At 44.9% G+C, this 25,884-nt stretch overlaps 2 protein-coding genes across 4 annotated transcripts in view; one reads left to right on the forward strand and one right to left on the reverse strand.

Moving 5' to 3' along the window:
* ZFYVE21 (zinc finger FYVE-type containing 21) lies at positions 1-23,717 on the reverse strand. Of its 2 annotated transcripts, XM_075843879.1 has the most exons (9): positions 23,328-23,717; positions 13,586-13,636; positions 12,864-13,032; positions 9,543-9,618; positions 9,014-9,105; positions 7,941-7,988; positions 6,127-6,269; positions 1,670-1,742; positions 1-1,467 (listed from the first exon to the last, which is right to left on the reverse strand). In XM_075843879.1, the coding sequence occupies exons 1-8, from the start codon at positions 23,451-23,453 to the stop codon at positions 1,707-1,709; spliced, it is 741 nt and encodes a 246-aa protein (XP_075699994.1). In that variant the 5' UTR covers positions 23,454-23,717; the 3' UTR covers positions 1-1,467; positions 1,670-1,706. The 2 variants fall into 2 exon arrangements, with proteins under 2 accessions (XP_075699994.1, XP_075699995.1); XM_075843880.1 differs by lacking the exon at positions 7,941-7,988 and having other exon boundaries at positions 1-1,742; positions 23,328-23,621.
* XRCC3 (X-ray repair cross complementing 3) overlaps positions 23,423-25,884 on the forward strand; it is an 8,263-nt gene continuing 5,801 nt past the window's right edge. The window contains exons 1-2 of one of the 2 annotated variants that reach the window (XM_075843877.1): positions 23,423-23,911; positions 25,035-25,101. In XM_075843877.1, coding sequence (XP_075699992.1) covers positions 23,816-23,911; positions 25,035-25,101 — 163 coding nt within the window. In that variant the 5' untranslated portion in view covers positions 23,423-23,815. Of the gene's footprint in view, positions 23,912-24,087; positions 24,175-25,034; positions 25,102-25,884 lie in introns of those variants that run through there. The other variant, XM_075843878.1, reaches the window with a different exon arrangement.

Genomic DNA, 25,884 nt, shown 5'->3' on the forward strand with positions numbered 1-25,884 from the left:
TAACGTCTGTTGTGCTTTTTATTAGGTAAACACAGACTGTACAAAAGCTGTAGACCGTCCCTGTTAGGTTTTACAAAGGCGTCCTTCACAGTCCCTACAGAACCACAAGCAATTTGACTTCAATATACAGCAAAGTATTGTGATCGCTCATCGTTCTATTGTAGCAGAATACACGTAGACCGCGAATAGATCATTGCACGAAGCCAAATTACCATTCTGAAGAGACCTGGTCCATAGCGGTGTATTAATGTAAAATATTATCTTATAATACGAGTACAAATAGTCATTGTATAAACGGAAATCTAGGAATATCTGTATTACAAGGTGGCGGACTATGCAGCGCTCTAATGTGAGGAGGAGAAGTCACCTTGTAATTCTGGGACCAGGATAATGGGATTCAGCCTGGCTCCTATAGTATGAAAGAATTCCTAGATATCTTCTAATATCGGTATATACCTGGAGTTCAATAAATGCATATTGTATAATGTGCTATCATTAATCTGCCGAACAAGACAGATTCCCGGGAATAGAAAAGTGTATGCACCCCTTACTACACGTGGGGCCGGCCATTTACCACACCGCAGATTCCTAATCAATTTGTCAGAGCGGACTCAAACCCAGGGCATAAAAAGCATTCCCAAGTTGTCTTCCCGCACAATTAAGTCTTACAATTTAGGATCTCCACAGGCAGAGCTGTAGTGTAAAGCATGGGGGGGAAAAGAAAGCAGACAGTCTTATGAGACAGGAGGTATATTTGTGACTACCTCAATCTCGAATTAGACAATGGAGTCAAGAGAGTCACTGATCATGGATGTATCTGTAAAGCAGGGGTCAAACCTGCAGCACGCCAGCTGTTGTGAAACTACAATTTCCAGCATGCACTGGCACTTTTGGCTGAAATCAAGCACTTGGCTGTCAGGACATGCTGAGAGTTGTAGTTTCACAACCGCTGTAGTGCCTAAGGTTACAGACGCCTGTTCTAAAGTAATAAGTGGACACCGCACTTTGAAGGAGTTTCTAGAATATAACATCCTTAGGGTAGGCCACCAATGGGGAGAGCGAGTCCAACCCCAACAGGCCACGGCATCAACTATGCCAGACCCAGCCCGTGGACTATAGTTGGATAAATGGCTGCCCCCACTGTGTAAGGAACATGAGCTGAAGTAGAGCAATCATACATTTATGCAGCCAGTGCCACCCCCGAGTAGTGACCCCCACAAGTATTTATTAGACACATCTTGGCCACTGTACTTGGATACTAGAGATGGGCAACGCTGCTCCAAACATCCCTTCAAAACAATCCCCATCCCTTGTATTGCCCAGAAGACTAGTGCTTTGTAGGAGAGAGAAAAAGAACCTGAGATCTAGTGTAGAAAGTCTTCATTCTTCCGCAAAGAGACGAGACGTCTGAGGAGCGTTCAGCGGAGGCTCGTATGATGGGTGTCAAAACTGCTACTGGAGCGAAAGCTGCTGAAAAAAACATGGCTAAGTGAAGGTGACTGTTAAATCTCCAGCCTTCCCTGTGAACGTCTAGTCTGAAGCATTAATGTGTATACATATTGCACGATTAAGGTGAGGAACTCTCGCTGTAAGAAGTCTTTACATGACGACACGTCTTACAGTGTGCAGAAAGAGGCGCCAGTATATTGCATCAAGAAATGACAATTACAAATAAAACTCTGCACTGCGCATCCTTCCCTCTTCAGTCACTGGTCCCGAGATTCATACAGAAGCTTGGCAGCCTGTGGAGACAAGAATGACATGTCTATGATGTAGTAGAGCTGAGTAGGTCAGTGGGCACAACTAAAAAAAACACTGGTATGGACGGTAGGTAAACCTTATAAGCAACAAACACAGCTCTGCTACATCTGGGCAAAACATGTTCCCACAGAACATTCAGTGACCGCTGGGAGGTGAGATCATAACCAAAAAGGGGACACCATTTCAAAATGTGTTTTAGTGGCACTATCATTATCAAAATTGTGACAAAACTTTTTGCTTAATTTCTGACTTGAACCTCGGCGAACGTTGACCAAAAATAATAAATGCCCTAAAACTAATGGGCCATGTGTCATGTCAGGAACCAATGAAAAAAAACATTGTTGGTCATTAATGAGGAAAACAGCCTGGCCTTGAACTGGTTAACTGGCACAGTCCATTATTAGGTAATCGTTACCCTTTTATTGCTCCAGGAAAGAACTAGTTAACTTATTAGATCAGCTCATTGTTCAAACTGCAATGAAGGTCTCAGTTTTGCAGCGATTTCCTGCCTGACACTTTGGCCTCGTTCACACACTGCAGATTTGACACGTATGTTGTCGTAACCTAGGTGCATTAAAAACACAACACTTTCACCTCTACTACATCTGTGTATAGGAAATGCTTTTTCAGTCAATGTGAGTAAGGGTATGTAATCCCTAACATTCCTGCCTGACCCAATGTCTGATCTAAAGTTTGCTTTTCAAGTGGAAACTTGTCTTTTTTGTTCTCTCCCTAAATAGTTGAATGTGACGTGTTAGTTCCAAATGCTTTGATTGGCTGAAAGATGTCTGATCCCTCCAGTGCTGCTCGGGTGGTTGGTTTTTGCTGTGAGATTTGTCGTCTCTTGTGACTCGTTTATGTGATTAGCAGCTGAATTTTCCTAATTGCAGCTACATGTGAGTAGCCGCTTCCTGTTAAATGTAGCAGAAGGGGAAGGCACTCGGGCAGGGGTGGTACAAGGACTGGAGTCCGCGCTGCCTAAGTGTCTCGTTGACAAAGTGTCCTGGCAGTTAAACAAGGCAGTTCCACAAGCAAGTCCACGGAAAACTGGCCCAAAAAAACCAAACTAGTCTACATAAGGACAGTTACATACAACACTGCACACCACACAGGCAACCCAACATGCAGAAAAAAGCCTGACAGATGGAGAACATGCAAAAGCCGCCAGCCAACTACACTCTTTACAACATTCATCAACCTTCATTCCATCTCTGCTGACCTCAACCATGTACAGCCCATGCACCACGCACTTGGCCAGTGGGATGACATGTGTTAAGGTGATTGAGCCAACACTAAAGTCACTCCCATCAATCTGCTGTCTCTCTCCATTCTCCCGCTACTCGCTGCAGGGGACCTCTCCCAAACCTGACCCTCCATTTTCGTCTGCCAAGCTCAACCACTTACCTGCCACACATAGAAACCAGGCAAAACATAAATCAACTACTCGTATGTCTTCACTCTTAACTGTGCTCCCTGGAATTCTCAGTCCATGGCCAACAAGCTCACCTTTATTCATGACTTATTACTTTCTAACTCTCTCAACCTTCTGGCTCTTACAGAAACATGGCTACACCTGTCTGACCCAGCTTCCCCTGCTGCTCTATCTTATGGTGGTCTCCACTTCTCTCATGCCCCCAGACCTGAGAACAGGCAGGGTGGAGGAGTAGGTATACTTCTTTCTCCACACTGCACTTTCCAGGTCATTCCCCCGGTCCCCTCACTCACATTTCCCTCTTTTTAAGTCCACACCCTCAGACTCTTTCACCCCTTTTCCCTCAGAGTGGCAGTTGGCTAACACCCCGGGCTCACCCCGCCAATTCCTGGGTCACTTTGCTGCCCGGCTTCCACAATTTCTAGCCTCGGAAACACCCACTCATCATTGGTGACTTCCACGTCCCCATTGATAACCCAATCTCCTCATCTGCCTCCCAGTTTCTATCTTTAACCTCGTCCCTCGGTCTGTCACAACTTACTAACTCTCCTACACATGAAGACGGGCATTCCCTTGACCTGGTCTTCTTCCGGCTCTGCTCAGTTTCTCTCCTCTCCCGCTCTCTGATCACAACCTTCTCTCCTTTACTAGGAAACATTCTCTGCTTCCACACAACACATCTACCTGTCAGACATACAGAAACCGACATGCCATCAACACACAGCAATTCATAGACAGTCTATAGTCCCCTATCTCTTCCCTCTGCTGTCCCAATCTGGCCACCAAACATCACAATAACACGCTCACAAATGCATTGGATGAAGCACAAACTCCTACTTAACATGCTCCACTCTATTGGCCTCAAGGACGCGGCTCTCTCTTGGTTTCCCTCCTATCTCTCTGACCGCTCGTTCAGTGTGTAATTTGCTGGTTCCACTTCTTCTCCTCTTCCCCTTGCTATCGGGGTTCCTCAGGGATCAGTCCTAGGTCCGCTCCTCTTTTCTCTCTACACAGCCCCTATTTGACAAACCATCAGCAGATTTGGCTTCCAGTACCATCTCTACGCTGATGACACCCAATTATATGCCTCCTCCCGTGACATCACCCCTGCTCTAATACAGAACACCAGTGATTGTCTGTCCGCTGTCTCTAACATCATGTCCTCTCTCTATCTGAAACTGAATCTTTCTAAAACTGAGCTCCTTGTGTTCCCACCATCTACTAACCTCCCTAAACCTGATGTCTCCATCTCTGTGTGTGGCACTACCATCACTCCTAAGCAGCACGCCCGCTGTCTCGGGGTTATTTTTGACTCAGATCTTTCCTTTACTCCTCACATACAATCACTTTCACGCTCCTGTCCTTTTCACCTCAAAAAAAATCTCCAGAATAAACCCTTTTCTTTCTGAGGAAACTGCCAAAACTCTCATTGTTGCTCTGATTCACTCTCGTCTTGACTACTGTAACTCATTACTAGTCGGTCTTCCCCTCACTAAACTCTCCCCTCTCCAATCTATCCTCAATGCAGCAGCCAGGCTCATCTTTATGACCAACCGCTACACCAACGCCTCTAATCTGTGCCAGTCACTGCACTGGTTGCCCATCCCCTTCCGAATAAAATTCAAACTTATTACTCTCACCCACAAAGCTCTCCACAGTGCTGCACCTCCTTACATCTCCTCCCTCATCTCTGTCTACCATCCTACTCGGGCTCTACGTTCTGCCAACGACCTTAGATTAAAATCCTCCATAATCCGAACCTCCCACTGCCGTCTCCAGGATTTCTCTCGTGCTGCACCCGTCCTCTGGAATGCGCTACCCCAGACAATCAGACTAATTCCCAATATTCACAGTTTTAAACGTGCACTGAAAACACATCTATTTAGACCGGCCTATAACATTCCCTAATCTGACTCCTTTCCATGACCCCCTTATAGATTAGTCAGCAGAATAATATTCTCTCACACTCCTTCTCTTCATGTCCGTCATACACGGATACTGGCTGGTGACCGGCTCATGCAGCTTTATGTTACCACCCCATGTATATAAGAGATGGCCGGACTATTGTACTGAACAAACACTGTTACACTTTGTGTCTCCCTTATTTCCTCATAGATTGTAAGCTCTTGCGAGCAGGGTCCTCACTCCTCCTGTCTGAATTGTAAATTAACTTTGACACTATGTAATGTCTGATATCATCTGTTTATGTTCCCTCTAAATTGGAAAGTGCTGCGTAATATGTTGCCGCTATATAAAGATTATTATTATTAATATTTTAAGCCAAAACCAGGAACAGAATCTAAAGACAGAAGAAATATCTAAAGGACGACATTATAGGCCTGCTCTACTGGATCCAATTCAGGTTTTGGCTTAAAAATGCAGGACAAATCTGCACTGTGGGAAACCGGCCGCCTTACGCTTCAGTCAGTTGCTCCTTAGTAACACCACAGACTGCCGCTTCGTAACGGACAGCAGCTCATCGAATGCCGATAAAGGAGAAATGGGCTGAATTTTGAATTGCATAAAGCTTCAGATCAGTTTTGGGAGACGCATTCGGATCAGATTCATGAGTAAGTGGGTCACTGTCACATACAGTAAGATTATATTAGTCCATGGTCTGGAGAGACTGACCACCCAGATTGTGACAAAAAGTCAAGTGCCAGATTATCACAAAAATTACTCCTATGTGACCAAAAACGCAGGGACGTCACTGTGAATCCTGCGGCCCATAGGAATTGTATAGATCCTGGCATGGAGCCCTCCATATATAAATGTGAAAAACTACTGGATCTGTCCCACTGGGAGCTCCATCTCCACGCACATCCTAAGAATAGAACTACAGCGCTGCTATCTATATAATCCTACACCCATCCCACCAATGCAGCTGCGCTATGTATATTCCAGACATGTAGAGCGCCATCTATCTACAGTACCTTGTGCATTGCAGCCAACCATGATGCCGACATCTTTTTGTTGCTATTAAAATCTTCGCTTGCTGTAAACTTCATCTGTAATAGTTCGTCGGAGCCTTGAGGTTTATACTGAATGAGCATCCCGGTCGCCCGACTGTTCCCCCCTGTATATGAATTGAATGCAAAAAAAAGTTGATAGGGTGAAAAAATTTTCTTTTTAAGAGCCTAAAGAGATGGTCTGGTTAAGATAACCTATTAAGGAAAGGGGAGAGCGTTTCAAACTGTTTTTCTGGAGGACCCGGCCGATCTGTGATTTACATCGACAGCCCATTGATTTCAATGAGTACCATGTAATGCTTAATTTCACCTGTGGTGGCACTGTAGGGGAATAGAACACTTGCAGCAATGTTCCTCCACAAATTACAGTTAAGCTGACCGCAGGTTGTCCTGCTGTGGGACCCCCGGCGATTATTAGGGAACCCTTCTAATAAAAAGAGATTGTCCAAAGCATCCATGGTAATGCAGCACAATTTACAAATCTAGCAATGGGAGTATGTGATCCACTCTGCAGCTTTATAATGCAATGAACTTCACAAAAAGCTAATTTATCTCAAGTACAGAAAGAAAAGGTCGCCAAAGACATAACGATAATCATTACGAACGCAACATTCCTTAATTGGCTCTGGACGTGTACATAGCTTTAAAGTGCAACTAAACTTTAAAAAAAACTTTGGACACGTCCGAAGCTTTGATCGGTGGGAGTCCGAGCACGGAGACCTCCACTGATCGCTAACACAAAGCGGCAGAATCGCTCGGTTGAGCGTTGTGCATCTTAGTTTCTGATCGGTTCTCCATGGAGCGGCGTATGGACTCCTAGACTTTCTATGGAGCCTGTAAACCCCCCCCCCCCCCACCACCGAGGAAGACCGATCAGAAACTAAGCGGCACAGTGTTCACGAAAGGACTTCTGCCGCTTCGTCTTAGCGAACATGGGGGTCTCAGTGCTCGGACACCCACTGATAAAAATTTCTGGCATGTGACTAACATGTCAAAGGTTTTTTTGAATGTTTAGTTACCCTTTAACACTTATAACATTTCTTCTATCCAGTATAAATATTTGCAAGCTCGGGAATGATGTTGCACACAGAAATTCATTCCCATTATCACAAATCTCCTTGCATGCACGGGAGCGAAGCTATAAAGGGGTGCAGAAGCAGCAGTCACCCTCATAATCTGAGGCAGCACCAAGGCCCCACATAAGACACCAGTATTATAAATGGTAGATGGGGATCCGGTTACAGATTTTACATTGGGGCTCAGAAGCTTCAGGTTAGGCCTCTGCGCATGTCCCTTTAAAAACCAGCATCCCAACATGAAACACTGGTTAATTTAGGGAGTTACGGTTTATGTCTATTGTCAGCTTCAAGTTCAAATAAATTCACCGTCTTAATGGTTCTGATGGTGAATAGAAAAGCTGGTAAGAATATGCCAAGCCAAGATGCCCCCGCTATACTTGGATCAGCACATTTCGGCATATCACACCTTACCAAGCTTTATGGAAATCAGACATATGCAACGTTGCGTCACCAGGTACGTACAGGCTCTGAGCTACTGAAACGATGATCATGAATTATGGCAGTGGCCTGCAACCAATGGCTCTCAGCCCATGATGGGAGTTGTAGTTTCTGGAAAGCTAAAGGTTGTAGATCACACAGTCCTTAGAGCAGACAGTGAAATTTCAAACGTAGGTAAAAAGCATAAATTGATTTGGGATCAGAAAGGATTTCTTTGAAAACAACATGCGGACATGGCACGCTACACGTAACTCTGCTGACCTTCAATCACGCACTGGCTCTCCAGCAGGCTGGTGTATGTATGAATATCTTTTCACATCAAAGCAGCGTGAGCAGTGAAAAAGAAAGTTATTAACAGGCTGAACTTGTGAAATATCAATAAAAACAGCAAGCCGATCAAACATCAAAGTGCAGGTTATTATTGTCATGAGATGGTGAACAAGACGGCCGACAGGAGAATACGAGGTCGAGTTAATGCATGCGGATGATGAATGAATGAATGGATGAATGGAGGCAGAAAATCGGATTAACAATAACATTGCGCTTGTGTAGAAACAATGGCAGCACCAGGCTAATAAAACATGGCGGGTAGGCCTGTGTAACGCAGCGGGTCTTTTTTTTTTCTTCCTCCCAGAAACAGCGCCACTCTTGCCCATGGGCTGAGTCTAGTATTGCAGCTCACCATCAGTAACCTGAATGAGGCTGAGTTACAATGGCAGATACAGTCCATAGACAACAGTGGTGTGGTTTCTGGAAAAATTATGCAGAAACCCTTTAAGTCCTCTCTATTAGAGCATCTCATTGAAATGAAGCAAAAGAGCTATCCTAGTAAAAGAGTGATTAAAATAGGCGTCATCGCAGGAAACCTCCACGCATACTGCCTAACATCATCCACGCTAAATCATATCAGTTTGAGTAGAGTTAAAGGGTTTTGTACAGGATTACAAAGACATGGCTGCTTTCTTTTAAAAAAAACAGCTCCACCACTGTAAACAGGCTGTGTGTGGTATTGCAGCTCAGTCCCATTTTCTTCTATGGAGCTGAGCTGCAATACCAGATGAAACCCATAGACAGGTGTGGCACTGTTTTTTTATTTTTTTAAACAAAGCAGCCATGTTTTTCTCAGCCTGTACAACCTCTTTAACATGGGAGTATTTGGCCCCTATGAATCGTAGATATCACTGTACCACACTGTTATGTAGCCGCTGTCCAGCAAAATTGCATATAGTGTGTACGTGACTGTCCAACAACTGAACTACACAATCACTAATCCTGCTATAAAATAATCCCTGTATAATATGTACAAATGAACATAATCCAGATTAAGTGGTTACCTCCAGGGGTGAACCCTTCTGTGAGTATCTGAACTGTGGAAATTCGAGCAACTTCAATTTCATAGTGGTTTTCCCCGTCAAGAAACAGATACCTATATAAAAAAAAAAAAGATAAATCATTTACCGTTGCCTTAAATTTACTAGGAAATTCAAAAAGGGAATTAGATTACGTCCTTGAGCATTAGAAATTTCAGTGACCAAAACTTTTCTTTTTATTAACAGGGGGGGGGGGGGGGGGGGGTAGGAGAAGATTAAAGGGGTTTCAGGCCCCCAGATGATACATGGACTATCAGTGTCAGTGGATATCGGTCTATGTTGTTTTACAAATGTGCATAAGCTGCCGCAAAAGCCATCAGAATGATGTTGTGTTACCACGTACATTGGCCCAGCCCACAAACTGGTTGTACTCGGACATTACACAGTTGCCGGTGTGGTCTATACTTTACCCTCTTGGTTTTATTCAACGGCTACATTCACTAAAAATTAAATCATAGTCACTTTTAGGCTCCTTCGGGAAACAAAGTGTTACCTGTGGTTGTTGGAGAGACGACACACAATGGTTTCAGATTTCTCGGAGGATCCCTGGGTTATGTAGAACGTAGCTCCTGACAATGAAGGGAGAAAAAGAAAATCAGGACAAACTTTGACACAAGAATTTATGTGCTGTTTTTTTAACACGGGATATTAAAAAAAATTGCAACCAAACGGGATAGAACAATTTATATATTCATTACGATTTAGTGAAAGTTTTGTTGTATTGTGGTCGAGATGCATTTTTCGTTTTTGTAAAAAAAATAAAAAAATAAATCCAAATAAACAAAATCCACATGTGAATACAGCCATAGGATACATGCGTTTGTCTCTATGCCAAGCCATTACTACCCTATGTCCATATACCCCGGGAATACTTCCACACGCTGCATTCACATCATATCCGCAGTGTAAAAGCAGCAAAAAACACTATTAAAGGGGCTCTGTCACCAGATTTTGCAACCCCTATCTGCTATTGCAGCAGATCGGCGCTGCAATGTAGATTACAGTAACGTTTTTATTTTTAAAAAACGAGCATTTTTGGCCAAGTTATGACCATTTTTGTATTTATGCAAATGAGGCTTGCAAAAGTCCAAGTGGGCGTGTATAAAAGTAAAAGTCCAAGTGGGCGTGTATTAGGTGCGTACATCGGGGCGTTATTACTTCTTTTACTAGCTGGGCGTTCTGACGAGAAGTATCATCCACTTCTCTTCAGAACGCCCAGCTTCTGCCAGATCACGCTGTGACGTCACTCACAGGTCCTGCATCGTGTCAGACGAGCGAGGACACCGGCACCAGAGGCTACAGTTGATTCTGCAGCAGCATCGGCGTTAGCAGGTAAGTCGATGTAGCTACTTACCTGCAAACGCCGATGCAGCTGCAGAATCAACTGTAGCCTCTGGTGCCGATGTGTCCTCGCTCGTCTGACACGATGCAGGACCTGGGGCAGGAAGTGAGTGACGTCACAGCGTGATCTGGCAGAAGCTGGGCGTTCTGAAGAGAAGTGGATGATACTTCTCGTCAGAACGCCGAGCTAGTAAAAGTAATAAACACGCCCCGATGTACGCACATAATACACGCCCACTTGGACTTTTGCGAGCCTCATTTGCATAAATACAAAAATGGTCATAACTTGGCCAAAAATGCTCGTTTTTTTTAAAATAAAAACGTTACTCTTATCTACATTGCAGCGCCGATCTGCTGCAATAGCAGATAGGGGTTGCAAAATCTGGTGACAGAGCCTCTTTAACCCCTTAATGACCGCCGATACGTCTTTTCACGGCGGTCATTAGTGGGCTTTATTCTAGAGCGCCGCCAAACTACGTCGCTGCATTAGAATAAAGTAAACAGAGCAGGGAGCCGTGAAATCTCCCCGCTCTCGGCTGCCAGAAGCAGCTGAGGGCTGGGAGCGTCCCTGCTCTGCCGGGTGAGATCGATATTAGTATCGATCTCACCTGTTTAACCCTTCAGATGCGGTGCACAATAGCGAGCACCGCATCTGAATGGTTTTGGAGAGAGGGAGGGAGCTCCCTCTCATCTCACTGACACCCGGCGATAAAATCGCCGAGTGTCTGTGTCTTCTATGGCAGCCGGGGGTCTAATAAAGACCCCCAGGTCTGCCTGGAGCGAATGCCTGCTAGATCATGCCGCAGGCATGACCTAGCAGATGCCTGTCCGTTTTAAATGGACAGGCAGTAATACACTGCAATACAAAAGTATTGCAGTGTATTATAATAGCGATCGGATGATAGGGAAGTCCCCTAGTGGGACTAGTAAAAAAAGTTTAATAAAGTTAATTTAAAAAAAAAGTGAAAAAAAAAAAAATGAAAAACCCAGCTTTTCCCCTTACAAAATGCTTTACTATTAAAAAAAACTACAATAAAGCAAAAACGTTACACATATTTGGTATCGCCGCGTCCGTAACGACCCCGACTATAAAGCTGTTACATTATTTAACCCGCACTGTGAACGCCGTAAAAAATAAAATAAAAAACAATGGAAAAATTGCTGTTTTCTGTTAATCCTGACTTAAAAAAAATGTGATAGAAAGTGATCAAAAAGTCGCATCTACTCTCAAATGGTACCAATAAAAACTGCAAGTCGTCCCGCAAAAAACAAGACCTTATACAGCTATGCCGACGCAAAAATAAAAAAGTTACAGCTCTTCGAATGTGACAATGGAAAAATGTAAAAAATGGCTTGGACATTAGGGCCCAGAATGCCAGCAGGGGGAAGGGGTTAAATACTTTTTTTTTTCCTCTCACGGTTTTGCCAGAATTGTGGTTGCAGCTTATTTATTTATTTTTAATTAAAAGGGACAGTTCTAGGAAAGTGTTCTTAGTACTGTCTCTATGGAAAACTGCATTGTGGTACCGTATATAAAGGCCGCAGTCATGGATTTTACATGCGGTTTTAAACAAAATGAGGAAGCCTGCTGCAAAACGGCACGCTGTCGTCTAAAGAAAAAACGGTCCCAAAGCCAACTGCACTGTGTGAACGCAATTCCTTAAAATCCTCTTTATTACAGTGTCACATCTGGCCGCTGAGGTAAATTACTGCAGTAGCGAAAATGCGGCAAATCTACAGGGGCGATACATTAGGCTGCATGTTTATTTCAGAAGATCGCAGTACGATATATTTATGGGGATTCCATGCGCTCCCATAAGCAAACGTTAATGCCACTAACGTACAATATCTCACTGTGATCTAATATAGCCGTGGAGCCCTGGCCTTATACAGCAGGTAATGATTAATTAAAGGGGTTGTCTCATCAGAGACAACCCCTTTCAGAATGCGGGCCCCGGGTCGATCACCTGATCGCCCCGATCACCTGATTGATTGCCCCGATCACCTGATCGCCCCGATCACCTGATTGATTGCCCCGATCACCTGATTGATTGCCCCGATCACCTGATTGATTGCCCCGATCACCTGATTGATTGCCCCGATCACCTGATCGCCCCGGGTCCTGCTTCAGGCATGCTGCTGATTTGGCAGTGGAAGCTGCAGCCAGACAGGAATTTCCCTTGCAGCCACCGCTTCATGGGAAATGTATTATTACATGGCAGACATCCAGATGAATAGCGCTCCTTATGATACAAGGACAGGTCAAGACTGCCAGAACGGGAGTCACACGCTCAGAGCGGCTTTCTATTTTGGCTCAGTGAAAAGTCCTGAACAGGGGACCCCTCTATGATGTCCATATGCGCTAATAGGGCGTCCCCTTGAATCAAATACTTTTATTGATGTCATTAGTCCTACCTCGCTTGTTCTGCAGGTCTATATGCATAGTAAATAAATAAAACCCGTCGCCTCTTACCATTCATCAGAACTTTCAGTTGTTTATCGTAGAATTCCATCTCTTTCTGGGAGATGACAGAACATTCACCGCACTGACGCACGGGGTCCACAAAACACATACGTGCTAGAGGCACCTTCTTACTGCAGCATTTGTCACAGAAGCATTTCCCACACCTGCGGCAGTGATGCTAGAAAGAAAACACGAAAAACAAAATCAACTCTTGCAGGAGCAACGATTTACTTACAGACGCAGGAGCAGATCTTAAAGGGATTGTTGCAGAATGTGGCCCCTGATGCGATCAGCTGGGGACCCGAGCAGAGAAACCCCCCCCCCCCCCTCTAGGATGTTCTTATGCCCTAATTGGGCATTTGGACATGGGTTTGTCTATATGAGACCACCCCGGATATTCGACATGTCGTGGCTTTGTTGCAATTTTCCAGAATTTTTCCTCCACAATTTTTTCTAAAATCTTTGCAAAATGCTGCAACAATACCATGACGTGTGAGCTTAGCCATACAGAGAGCGATAAAATACAATTTAACAACTCCCGAACCTATTTGAGCACAACATGATCAAGGGGGGGGGGTTTTCTGGAGGTAAATAATGAGGGTTTCCTCTCACTGACAGCAATCAGAGATCTTGAAAGTGGTGAGGAACTGAAGCACAAAGTGAATTGGAATGCTACATAACTTTTCTTGCGTTGTGAACTCAGCCCAACCACATCCGCACATGGCGCTTACCTTCCTTGTTATGAAGTCGAATTTGGCTTCACAATGCATACACCGGGGGCACTGGAAGAGAATGGAAACCATTAATATCAACAGACTGGAAAGGTAAGAGACATTTCACAATAAAGTCCTACTGGTAAATTATCACAGGAGGGGGGAGAAGATGAAGCGCGCAGCTCGGACCTACAACAAGGAGGGGATAAAGGTTCTGCTAAAGTGGATTTATATTTAAAAAGTAGGATCGGCCACAATGCGGTTCATCGTTTGCCCGTCGGACAGTTTGAACGAATGATCCGACCATCAACGCACCAGACTGAACTGGCAGATAAGGAACATAGTTTAGCAAAAATTTGAATGAGCGCGCGCAAGGTGGCAAAGGATACGCCATATACCCCTATATTCAGCTGAAAAAAAAACCAAAACTGATAAATCACTAATTACTTTTTTGGTAGATATCGGTGGTCATCGGGAACGATCGCTCCCTAACTTTTTAAGCGATTATTTCGAATGACTTTCATCTTATCTGTATGGCTCGCTTAATAGACTGGATTGTCAGAGTAAAGCTCCAGGTATACAGCATTGCCTTGTGCACGGATCCTGTATGGCGGCTCGCCATGTGCTGCAGTATAGGGCTCCCATGAGGCACCGTATTCTCCCCTAGCAGCATTACATAACACGGCATGCGATGGACTATGCCACCATTTTCTTCTCACCGATTCATACTGACGGTACAATATTGCGCTCCGCATCAGATCGTTACAACGAGGATACATAATACAGTCGTGTACATGAGCCTTAGGTTAAAATACCAGAAACCAAGTCTTAACCAAACATTCAATACAAATCTTTGTTACTTGGGCCAAACCGCCACCACTGGAGACCAGAGGGTATAGGGCAGTAGTGGGTGGCATCACCAGGTTTACTTTATAAAATGTTTACTAACTATATAGTCTAAATCTCATTGTCCCAACAGTGGATCGCGTTATAGAAAATATAGTCCAAAAGCAGACCTCGGTGCAGCAAATACCGTTTTATCTTTACACGGACTGGTGACTATGGGTAATTCCACCGTTCACAGCGGTCCTATTATCTATTTTCTGGAATTTTATTGTATGTTTCAATATGGCTTCAAGATCTGGATTACAGCAATAAGAGACGATTACTGGCAAATTGGAAACTTGTATCCACTACATGACCCTACGACAAGCAGCGCCACTTATGTCCTACATTCATCTACTTTACCGCAGGATGATTATTACCAAGTGTGTCGCTGGTTTTGTGCCAATTTCCTGCTTTTGGGTCCAGTTCTTATGACCGGCTTTACCACGCTGCAATTATTCATCCCCTCATCAGAAAACATGGACATAATTATGGACGCATTTTGGTGTCTGTATTACGGCTGTAACCCCCGGACACCTTGTGGTTCTACTCAAATGAACATAGAGCAACAGAAGGCTCTGTTCACACTGTATTTTGGCACGTTTTACGTGCCGAAATACGCATCAAAAAACGCTTCATTGAGCTTCCCATTCAAATCAAATGGGATAACAGTGTTAATACAAACGCGTTTTTTTTACGCAAGCCTATTTAAAAAAACAAAATGCGTAGTGTAAAAAAGCAGCATCAGATCAATTCTTTGATGAGTAATATGCACCGAAAACACGCCAAATATTCCCATAATTCATGGGAGTCCTAATTTTGTGCCAATAAACCTGCAAAAAGCGTGAACGGAAAAAAAAGTGGAAAATGCATCTCCGTAACACCGTGTGAACATGCCCTTAGGTTCTATGGTGAACAGAATCGGGGGGACATGGAGGGGGGAGGGGTTTTGGAGCGTTTGGACTACAGAGTCTAAACGATGTCCGTATTAGGGCCGAGAAGCGTCAATTGTGTCAAACTAAAAATTGGATAGAATTTCCTTCTGTAATTTCGAGGTTCACCTCTGCACCATTTTTTATTTTTCTAATACACATGATATGGCGCGGACTGTGTTTTTTTTACCCATCCGAGTATAATGAACGCGTGCAGAGAGCTGCAGACTACAGCAGGAATGGCGGAGATAACGCTGGATAAAGCTCTACCTGTACACAACCTAGCGACCAACACACTGCAAAGTCCACGGGGAGAGGCCGGACGACGTTGTGGCTGGACCGGAGCCATTAGGATTACACAATGGAAACCGGCATCATTAAAAGTACAGAAGACTTGGAGGAAAATATCCAGGTTCTTAAAGAGACACACACTATATAAAAAACAAAACAAAAAAAAACCCCAAAAAAAAAACCCCCAAAAAAAAAAACACTCATCCCCCTACCCCTCCAGTGTAAGGGTATGTGCACACACACTAATTACGTCCGTAATTGACGGACGTATTTCGGCCGCAAGTCCCGGACCGAACACAGTGCAGGGAGCCGGGCTCCTAGCATCATACTTATGTACGATACTAGGAGTCCCTGCCTCTCCGTGGAACTACTCTCACGTACTGAAAACATGATTACAGTACGGGACAGTTGTCCTGCAGCGAGGCAGGGACTCCTAGCATCGTACATAAGTAGGATGCTAGGGGCCCGGCTCCCTGCACTGTGTTCGGTCCGGGACTTGCGGCCGAAATACGTCCGTCAATTACGGACGTAATTAGTGTGTGTGCACATACCCTACGTTTATGTACAACAACTTTTTTCATGGTCTTTCTGTGAAGGTCGTTGCTCAGGACGACAACAAACTAAGTTAAAATGACAAATACCCGATTGACCTATGCCGTGATCTCTGACCTGGTCTGAGCGTCTATTGATAGAATGCAGATCTGCCATTTGGCATGAACACCTGATCAAGGATTGCACCAGTAAAAAAAAAACGCAGCAAATTAACTTTTCATCCGATATCTGCCTTTGGTCAGCGTCACGCTTGTTCGTGTCACAAAAAGGGGCCGACAGTTGGCAGAAAATGATATAAATTGGCCATCCAAAATCTCTATGGTCAGCTTAAAGGGGTTGTACCAGAATAGTCCATTTTTTCCTATCCATAGGACAGGTAATAATTGTCTGGGTCCACCACCGACCGAGAGAATTGGTGTCCTGAATCCCCCCGGTTCCTCCTCACACCACACTTCTGTAGTGAGGAAGACGTGGAATGGAGCGGATGTCAGGCACGCACGCTGCCGCTCCATTCAAAGTCTATGAGAATGACAGTCGAGTTCAGTGCTCGGCTATTTCCCTCATTCCCATAGACTTTGAATGGAGCGGCAGGCGCATTCTCGACCACTGCTCTATTCAATGTCCTCACTGCAGGAGGGTGCTGTGAGGAGGAACGGGAAGGTTTGAAACAACCGTTCTCGCTATCGTTTGGGGTTCTAGCGGTGGGGCCCCCAACAATTATCACCTACCCTGGTAGGTGATAAATGTCTATTCCGGGAACATCCCTTTAAGGACGCCATGAACCACCGAGGAAGAGAAGGAGGTCTTAGTTTCAGATTATCCGGCACCTGCCAGTCTTCAGGATGCCGTATTATTAGAATTGCATAGGATCACTCCTGGTTTCCGTAAGGATATGTAAACCCATGAGCTTTGGTGAAGCTCTAGAACAGGGGTCTCAAACTCCGCCGGGTAAGTGGGCCACATATAGAAAAAAATGGGAAGTGGACGGGCTGCATTACTTTGAAAATTTATACAATACAAAATTGTTAAACAATTAGTTATTTGAACTACTAGAACACTACATTACTAGAATAATAACACTACATTACTATAATAATACCGCTAGGTTTAAAATTTGAGATATTTCTCCACGTGCTTATTTCAACAATCCAGTTTAAGTGTCGCTAAATGCAGTCCGGCGGTTCAGTTGGCAGCGTTTGGCAGACACACGTCAAGATTGGGCAGCCCCTTTTTAGACACCCCAAGTAGATAGCTCCATTGGGGCTCCCTCTAGGAGTGGAATCCTCAGCGGGAGCATTGTCGATGCTGTTGGAGCCCCTGACGTCACTGTCCATACACAGTGACGTCAGGGGATCCTCCTGGATCGGAATGTGATATCAGGGGCAACCCCAGAGCCGGTGTCCCGGAGCAGAGCACTAGTATAGGCTCTGTGCAGGATCTCTGGGAAGCCACTGACAGTGTCCATATATGGACAGTGATGTCGGGGGCTTGCCCAGAGCTGGGGTCCCAGAGCAGAGCCACTTTTAGCACTCTGCCTGGGATTCCAGCTCTGCTCCGGACATCACTGTCCATATATGGACATGGATGTCAGAAGCAACCCCAGAGCTGGAGTCCCGGGCAGAGCGCTAGTAGGCTCTTCCTAGGACTCCAGCAGTGCTCCTGACATCACTGGGACTCCTGCTCTGGGGAAGCCCCTGACATCACTGTCCATGTATGGACAGCGATGTCAGAGGCTTCCCCAGAGTCCCGGAGTAGAGCCTATATAGCGCTCTGCCCGGAACTCCGTTCTGGGGAAAACGCTGACAACACGGTCCATATATGGACAGTGATGGCAGGGAATTCCACAGAGTCCCGGAGCAGAGCCTGTACTAGTGGCTCTGTGTTCCGCGGGCCACAGGTGACTGCCCGAGGGGCCGCATGCGGCCCACGTGCTTGAGACCCCTGCTCTAAAACAAAGGTTTCCAACTGGTGGCTTTCCAGCTATTGCAAAACTACAACTCTCAGCATGCTCGGACAGCCTTCCACTGGCTTGGAGACCAATGATCTAGGGACACGACGAGAATCACTGTAGCTAAAAAGGTTTTCCTACCCGCCACACCTTGGCAATAAAGACTGAGCCGATCTTCCCTTTATACAGTGGAGTAAAACACATAAAATATACATGACTGATGCTATAACCAGACTTGTAAAACAGTAGCAGCGGCCCTATAAAAATACAGAGCCGAGCGCAGATTATACATGAACTTTATTGCTCTAAGGGAGAATAGAAGCGCACACAAGAGATAATAAATCCAGACGCCAATCCTCCGTCAATACCTAATCTACCACAAATAAAACATCGCAAACTGGCCAGATATTGGTCTGTCGCCTCCTGCATGTTCAGCAACAGCCCCAGCAATATGTCACACTATTGTCCACTGATGTCAGCCTATGGCACCCGACAGAAATCACAGAAGCGCAACTAACTCTGGAGGACCCGACTCAATGATTTGAGCAAATTTTTCACGCAATGCTAATGCAAAATGGCAAATCCGGCGAAATGATTTACTCATCCCCAAATATGAGCTGTGTAATGCTTCATCAAGCCCCCCCAGCTATAGCAGCTGATCGTTCAGGGGGTCTTAGCAGCCCACACTCGCCCCAGACTCAGCTATGGAACCTTGAGAGAATTCGGGATTGCCCCCTTAACCCTTCAGTGACCAGCATATTTTGGGCCCCAATGATTTTTTCAATCGTCGCATTTCAATAGACATAACCTTTTGATTTTTCTGTAGCCATAGTCAAGGGCTTGCTTTTTTTTGCAGGACAAGTCGTTATTTTTTTATGGCACCATTTTGGGGTATTTACAATTTATTAACTGTTATGAATTTTTTTTTGGGGGGGGGAGGGGGCGGCTAATGGAAAAGAAAAACCTGAAATGTCACCATTATTTTTTGCGTGTTAAATTTACATTGTTTATTGAGTTGTATAAAACACTTAACTTTATTTCACGGTGATACCAAATTTATAGTTTTTTTTAAACTTTTCCACAATAAAAACTTTTAAAAAAAAAAAACTCGTTATTTCTGTCTACGTGCCATAACTTTCTTATTTTTCCACCGACGTAGCTGTATGAAGGCTTATTTATTGCAGGCTTAGAATTTTTTATTGTTACCAACTAATTAAAACTACAACCAATATTGGCATTTTTAATTGCGGTACATACAACTTTTTGATTGCTTTTTATTGCATTTTCTGGAAGGCAGAATGAACAGAAAACAGCAATTCCTGCATTTTTTTTTACGGCGTTCACTGTGCAGGTTAAATAATAATAGTTGGAGTCATTACGGACGCGGCAACACCAGTTTATTTTGTTTACAATTTTTCATAATAAAGCATTGTCTAAGGCGAGAAAGTGGATTTTATTTTATTTTTTTACGTGGGATTTTTCACTTATCGGTAACTTTACGAAACTATTTTTGACTCTTGTCCCACCATTGGACTCTACTACGCGATCAATAAATCAATTTTATAATACGCAGCGGTACTTCCGTATTGCAGCGTATTAGGCCGGTCAGTGTAAAACTAACGGGCATTCTATTAGGCCCTGCATTGTGTCACACTGGTGGCAATGGGATGACGGTGGGAGCCCCTCCCCTCTCATATTACGGTCGTTATTGACCATGGCATACAAGGAGTTAAACAGCCGGGATCGGAGGTAACGTAGACAGCCCGTTCTAGCCAGCACAGGACCCCCAGGCTTGACTTATAACACAGCTCCGTGAAAAGCCGGCGCTGTGCCATACCTATCCCTAATGACCGTCGGGAAAAGCCGTATGGGCTACAGGTAATCGCATAAAAAACAGGTACAAACATAAAACTACCGCACAACCTGGCGACGTCACAACCAGGAAACAGCAAAAAAAAAAAATCCTCAATAAACCAGCTAAATATATACCGTGACGTGCGCGTTGTTCTCCACCTGCTTTCTAAACAGCGACTTTACAAGCAACACAACCCGGTAACAGGCCATAAAAAGAACGACGGAGCCAAGGACCAGCGCTCAATGTCCGAAACAAGAAGCGGAGCGCTGGTCCGGAAAGAGACGTCCATGAAGAGATATTTCCCACAATGCACAGCGAAAACGTGGCATCTTAGCGCTGCTTCACGTGTACGGTGTTTGGACTTCAGCAAAGGCCATAACAGAAGACGTCACCGCTAACGAAAAGGGAAAAATGTAAAAGCTTAAAACGACAGGCGTTTCCGAATTTCCATTGGTTGCAACTGATCATTTTCAGCAAAAGACAACGATGGAGATGTATAAAACCCTGGAAAAGTGGAGTAGTTGCCCATAGCAACCAATCAGATCGCTACTTTCATTTTCCACAGGGCCTCTCAAAAAGGAGGCGGAATCTGATTGGTTGCTATGGGCAACTGCCCTACTTTTCCTTTCCACCAGTTTTAATAAATCTCCTTCATTAGGATTGTTATTAATCTATGGCCAGCCCCATATTAAGGCCCCATTCACACTTAGTTTTCTGCCTCAGCATTCCTTCAGATTTTGAACTGCCTGCGCGTCTTTTCCTACGTTTTTTTTTCGCCCGCGGCCATTGCAACTGTTTAATCTCACACAGCTAATGCAAGTAACGGTGCAAAAAAACATACAAAAAAAAAAAACGCTCAGAAACGAGCGCCACAGGTTTTTTTCTGCCTCCCATTGAATCAATTGGAGGTCAGAGGCAGAAACCACGGCAAGAAAAGATATGCTACTTTTTTTTCTGCGAGCAGCCAAAAGCCATCCGGGGGAAAAAAAATGCCTCTGCCTCCCCTTGAAATCAATGGGCGATTTCAAAGGTTTTTTGGCGCCGATTCCGACGTGGTGTGAACTGACCCTAAGGGCTCATTCAGACGAGTGTGAACCTCGTCCGTGTGCTGTGCGTTCAAATAACTCAAAGCACACGGACCCATTGACTTCAATGGGGCTATTCACACACGTGCGAATAGAAAAATAGTAAATAGTAAAACTCACTGCATGTCCCATATCGGTGCTGCGTTTTCACGCACCTAGTCGCCCATTGAAGTTAATGGGTGCGTGAAAACCACGGACAGCACATTCGTGTGCTGTGCGTGTTTTACTCATCACTTACACTGGAAAAGAAAAAAAGAAGTGCTTGCGAGTGTGTGAAAAACGTCACACGCGAAGCACACTGATGCAAAACGCCACGCACAGATTTAACATGCGTAAATCTGTCACGCTCGTGTGAATGTCGCCAAAAGATGAAATTAGGCAGTTTTTTGAAGCCACATATAGGAGTAGATCAAAAGGAGGAGACTAAGGGTCAGTTCACACAGAATTTTTTGGCACTGAAAATAACACAGAAACCGCCTGACCTCACATGGAAGTCAATGGGAGGAAGAAAAACCTGCGCAGGCAGTTCAAAATCCCTGAAGGAATTCGGAGGCAGATTTCATCTGCCTACAAAAAAACCTCAGTGTGAACAGGGCCTTAAAGTGTTCCTCTACTTGTTATCTCCCGCCCGAGCTCACATCGGGCATGGACAGACGTTCCTGCTGGGTGGTACATTGCCGTGGCAACCGTACGATGCCTAGAGAGAATTCTAGTTAACAGGACCCATACACGAAACTCACCAGGCGTCATACAGTTGCTACGGCAACTGTACAACCCAGCATGCAGGAGCGTCTCTCCATGCCCAATGTCAGTGCTGGCGATCACAAATAAATTTTAAAAAAAAGTACACTAAAGGGATTTTACAACTGTCCACACGTTGTGTATGGCATTGCAGCTCAGCCCGAATGGGTAATCTGGGTTATTAAAATTGATGGCCTGTACTTAGGGTAGGCCATCAATATTAGATCGGTCCAACTTTCGGCACCCCCGCTGATCAGCTGTTTGAAGGGGCCGCGGCGCTCGTATAAGTGCCACAGCCCCTTCATTATTTAGGTCTTCTTTCTGTCCACGCTGTTACATTTGTATCGGCTGTGCAAGGTATTGCACCATTGTCCCATTCACTAGCGCCACAGCCCTTTTTAACAGCTGATCGACAGAGGTGCTGACAGTCGGACCCCCACCCATCAAATATTGATTGAGGATAGGCCATCAATTTTAAACAACCCGGATAACCCCTTTAACTTGTGCTGCCATTTGTGAAAGAAAACAGCCATGTTTTTCAAATTCTGTACAAACCCTTTAAATTGCATCGGTCATCATACTGCGCTGAATGACGTGAGCATAATAACGTGGGACAAGTCCGCTCTCCTATTAACCCAAATATTCTGCCGTTTTGCTAAAAGCAGCAAACAAATACACCGGACTGACCGACACGCAGTCCACTCGTCACAAGAAAAATATTCTACTGTGGATCAATGGTCTCCAACCTGTGGCTCGCCAGCTGTTCCAAAACTACAACTCCCAGGATGCCATGAGAACCTTGCAGCATGGGCAGTTTGACGGCTACATCATAAAAAGGGTCATAAGAGGTCAGAACGTATCCTATAATAGTCTATGTGACTGTTAGACACCCGTTACAGCCTACGGGAGCTTTTTCCAGCGTATACGCCAAACGTAGAGCAAAAAACGTAACGTTCACCAAGCTCAAGTAGGTGGGTGAAACTAGAACGCCCATTATTGATCAGCACCCAACTTTCCCAGATACGGACGGAACTAAAGACAGATGAATAGCATTTTTAATAACGTAATAGAAAAAAAATCTATAAGTGACGGCAGAAATTACTGTACAAAATGTCAAAAATGACAATAATATGCGCCAGAAAAAGGCAAAACCGGGCGCAAAATCAAAACACATCACAATAATACAGAAAGAATATATTATAATATATACACACAGTATGCACACTGTAATAGCGCAGTATAGATCTGGCTGTGGTACTACAACTCCCAGAATGCCACACCAATAATTGGCAGTGCACGCCGGGACTTGTAGTTTTACAGCACCAGGCCTGACAAGAGTAGGATAAACTTGTGTTGGCATGAAAACCACAGACCCCCCGCACTACATGAGTTACGGTTGGGGAAAGTAACAACTCCCGTGGCCTCTGTCATCTGCACTTCTACCCCCTGCACGGGCCGCGGCTGCATATACCTCTTTATCCGGTACCCACTGCGGTTCTTCCAAGCCAAAGGGACTTCCAAGTGCTCGGTTCTCGGGGAGCATGCGTAGACCGCTGGGAGACCGAACCAGCTTCTTTCCATCTCGGTCGGTGGACATCTTTACTCCCTCACACCACCGGAGTCCCCCAACCAATCAGATTCCAGCTCCTCCTCCCCGTGACTGACACATTTCATGTGACCAACCAGGGAAGAAAATAGACATCTATGTGATCTCTGATTGGGGGAACACGCTTGCAATACATTAACTCTTTACTATACTAGAAAAGAGTGGAGCGAACGCTGCTTATTCATAAAGGTCTTCCGGCTTACTGACATTGACAGAGTTAACTGAAATAGCCAATCACATGAGTTTAGTCGACAACATATTGAAAGCAAGCTATTGAGCCACGTGACATGTGTTGACAAGAGTCGTAACCAATGCAAAAGTGGAGTTTCTAGGGAGCGGCTGACCACGTGCTGATGAGTCTCCTTTGTGATTGGAGAGTAACTTTTGTTTGTCAGAATCACGATTGGCTGCTGAGGCCCGCCATTTACACAAGCGGTATCTCGTGTTGGGTAGGTATGGTCCGTGTACAAGATGCTTAGGGTCTGGTGTATAGAAACTAGTGCAGACAGAAGTTTAGCTTATCAACCAATCAAATCACGTCTTTTATTTTATACCCTGCACTGGAAATACGAGAGCTGGAATCTGATTGGATGCTGCTCTGCATTAGTTTTATGTCGGGCTCCGTTGCCAGCGGTTTCACACGTGATGGAGTGTAACGTGTCTCTGATCTCTCCATTGTCATATGTCAGACTGTCTGTAAAGGAAAAATAGTGCAAGTACATGGGGATATATGGAGATTAGAACATGTGGCGTGTTATCTGCGAATGGCACCATTTTTCACCAACTTGTGTTTCTCCAGCTGTCGCAAAACCACAACTCCCAGCATGCCCTTACAGTGTGTGGCTGTCAGGGCATGATGGGAGTTGTAGTTTCGCAATAGCTGTAGAGCCACAGCATGACGATCGCCGCTTCATACGAAACATAAGTGCAGTCACCTCTCTTCTTAGGATATGTTCACATGCAAACTCAAAAACGTCTGAAAATACGGAGCTGTTTTCAAGGGAAAACCGCTCCTGATTTTCAGACTTTTTTTTTTTAGCAACTTGTGATTTTCACTGCGTTTTTGAATAGATTGAAAATAGGTTCCAAAAACGTCCCAAGAAGTTACCCGCACTTCTTTTTCGCAGCCGTTTTTTAAAACGCCCGTGTAATAAATTGGCCCATCGGAACAGAACGCAGTTTTTCTTATTGAAATCAACGGGCAGATGTTTGGAGGCGTTCTGCTTCCGATTTTCAGGCAGTTTTTCGGGTGTTTGCGGCCCGAAAATTAGGCCGTGTGAACATACTCGAAGATTGATGGGCATTATGGAAACCTAGAATTACGGCGTCATACAACCTCCGAGTAATACAGAGCCCATACACTTCTTGGACGGGCACCGTATGGGACGTAATGTGAAGAGCCCCTTCAGACGCCATATTCCGGAGCGCGTCTCCCCTAGAATAGCACCATACAGGGACACGTGGAGGGGCCTATGGCGTTGTCCATGAGACCTTACTGGCTGTGGGGGAGGGGTGGCAATGTTCTATACGACGGTATTGTTATTGTCACACTTACATTCTGTTTCTTTACAGTGCAATGAAGACATGGACTGGGAGCACTTGGATTTAAATCCTCAGGTCACCGCCGCTCTTCATAAGGGTAACATTTTTATTTTATGTATCTTTACATTGACAATTTTTGGTGTCACTTGAAATAACAACATCTTAGGATTTATTGATGCGACCCCTTTGTCACCCACACGATTTTCAACGTACTACTGTACGGTTTATACAGCATTTCAGGGGTTGTTCCAAGATCCACATTCATCACCTATCCAAAGGATAGGTGAGAAGTGTCTGATCCGTGGTGGTCAGACCGCTGGAACCCCCACCAATCACTAGAACAGCCCCCTGATCGTCCTCACGACACCTCCCGCAGTGAGGACATTGAATGGAGCAGCGGTCGAGCGTGCGCCGTGTTACTCCATTTAAAGTCTATGGGACTGACGGAGACAGCGGAGTGTAGTGCTCAACTGTTTACGTCATCCCCATAGACATTGAATCGAGTAACAGGGTGCTCGGATGACTGCAGCTCAATTCAAGCTCCTGTTCGCTGTGGTGGGTGCAGTGAGGAGGAACAAGGGGCCTGGGACCCCCCGCAATATTGATTGGTGGGGGATCATAAATGTATCACCTTTTGCCAAAGTGTTTAAATATTTCTTCTTCAGTGTAATAGATTTTGGAAAAGCTGGCTGACAACCAATATGGCTGCCATTACAGAGCTTACCTGGGTTGTCATCCAAATTTCTAAGGGGAACTTTTACACAGCCCGACGTGGGCAGTGTAAACGAGTGCCGATCAATGAGGCAGCTCGTTGATCGGCGCTCATTTGCTCCTTCCACAAGGGGCTAGTATGGGGTTACTCCGATCGCTCGTCACCATA

The sequence above is a fragment of the Rhinoderma darwinii genome, chromosome 12 (assembly GCF_050947455.1).
Source record: "Rhinoderma darwinii isolate aRhiDar2 chromosome 12, aRhiDar2.hap1, whole genome shotgun sequence".
In the NCBI taxonomy this organism is placed as follows: Eukaryota; Metazoa; Chordata; class Amphibia; order Anura; family Rhinodermatidae; genus Rhinoderma; species Rhinoderma darwinii.

What these genes read in the sequence shown, in the direction of transcription:
- ZFYVE21 (XM_075843879.1), bottom strand. Translation starts at nt 23,453, where the DNA reads ATGTCCACCGACCGAGATGGAAAGAAGCTGGTTCGGTCTCCCAGCGGT. An exon ending in ACTGAAAGTTCTGATGAATG is followed by an intron (nt 9,619 to 12,863) that starts GTAAGAGGCGAC and finishes CTTCATTGTCAG; the next exon opens with GAGCTACGTTCTACATAACC. An exon ending in GGTTGGCTGCAATGCACAAG is followed by an intron (nt 1,743 to 6,126) that starts GTACTGTAGATA and finishes TTGTCTCCACAG; the next exon opens with GCTGCCAAGCTTCTGTATGA.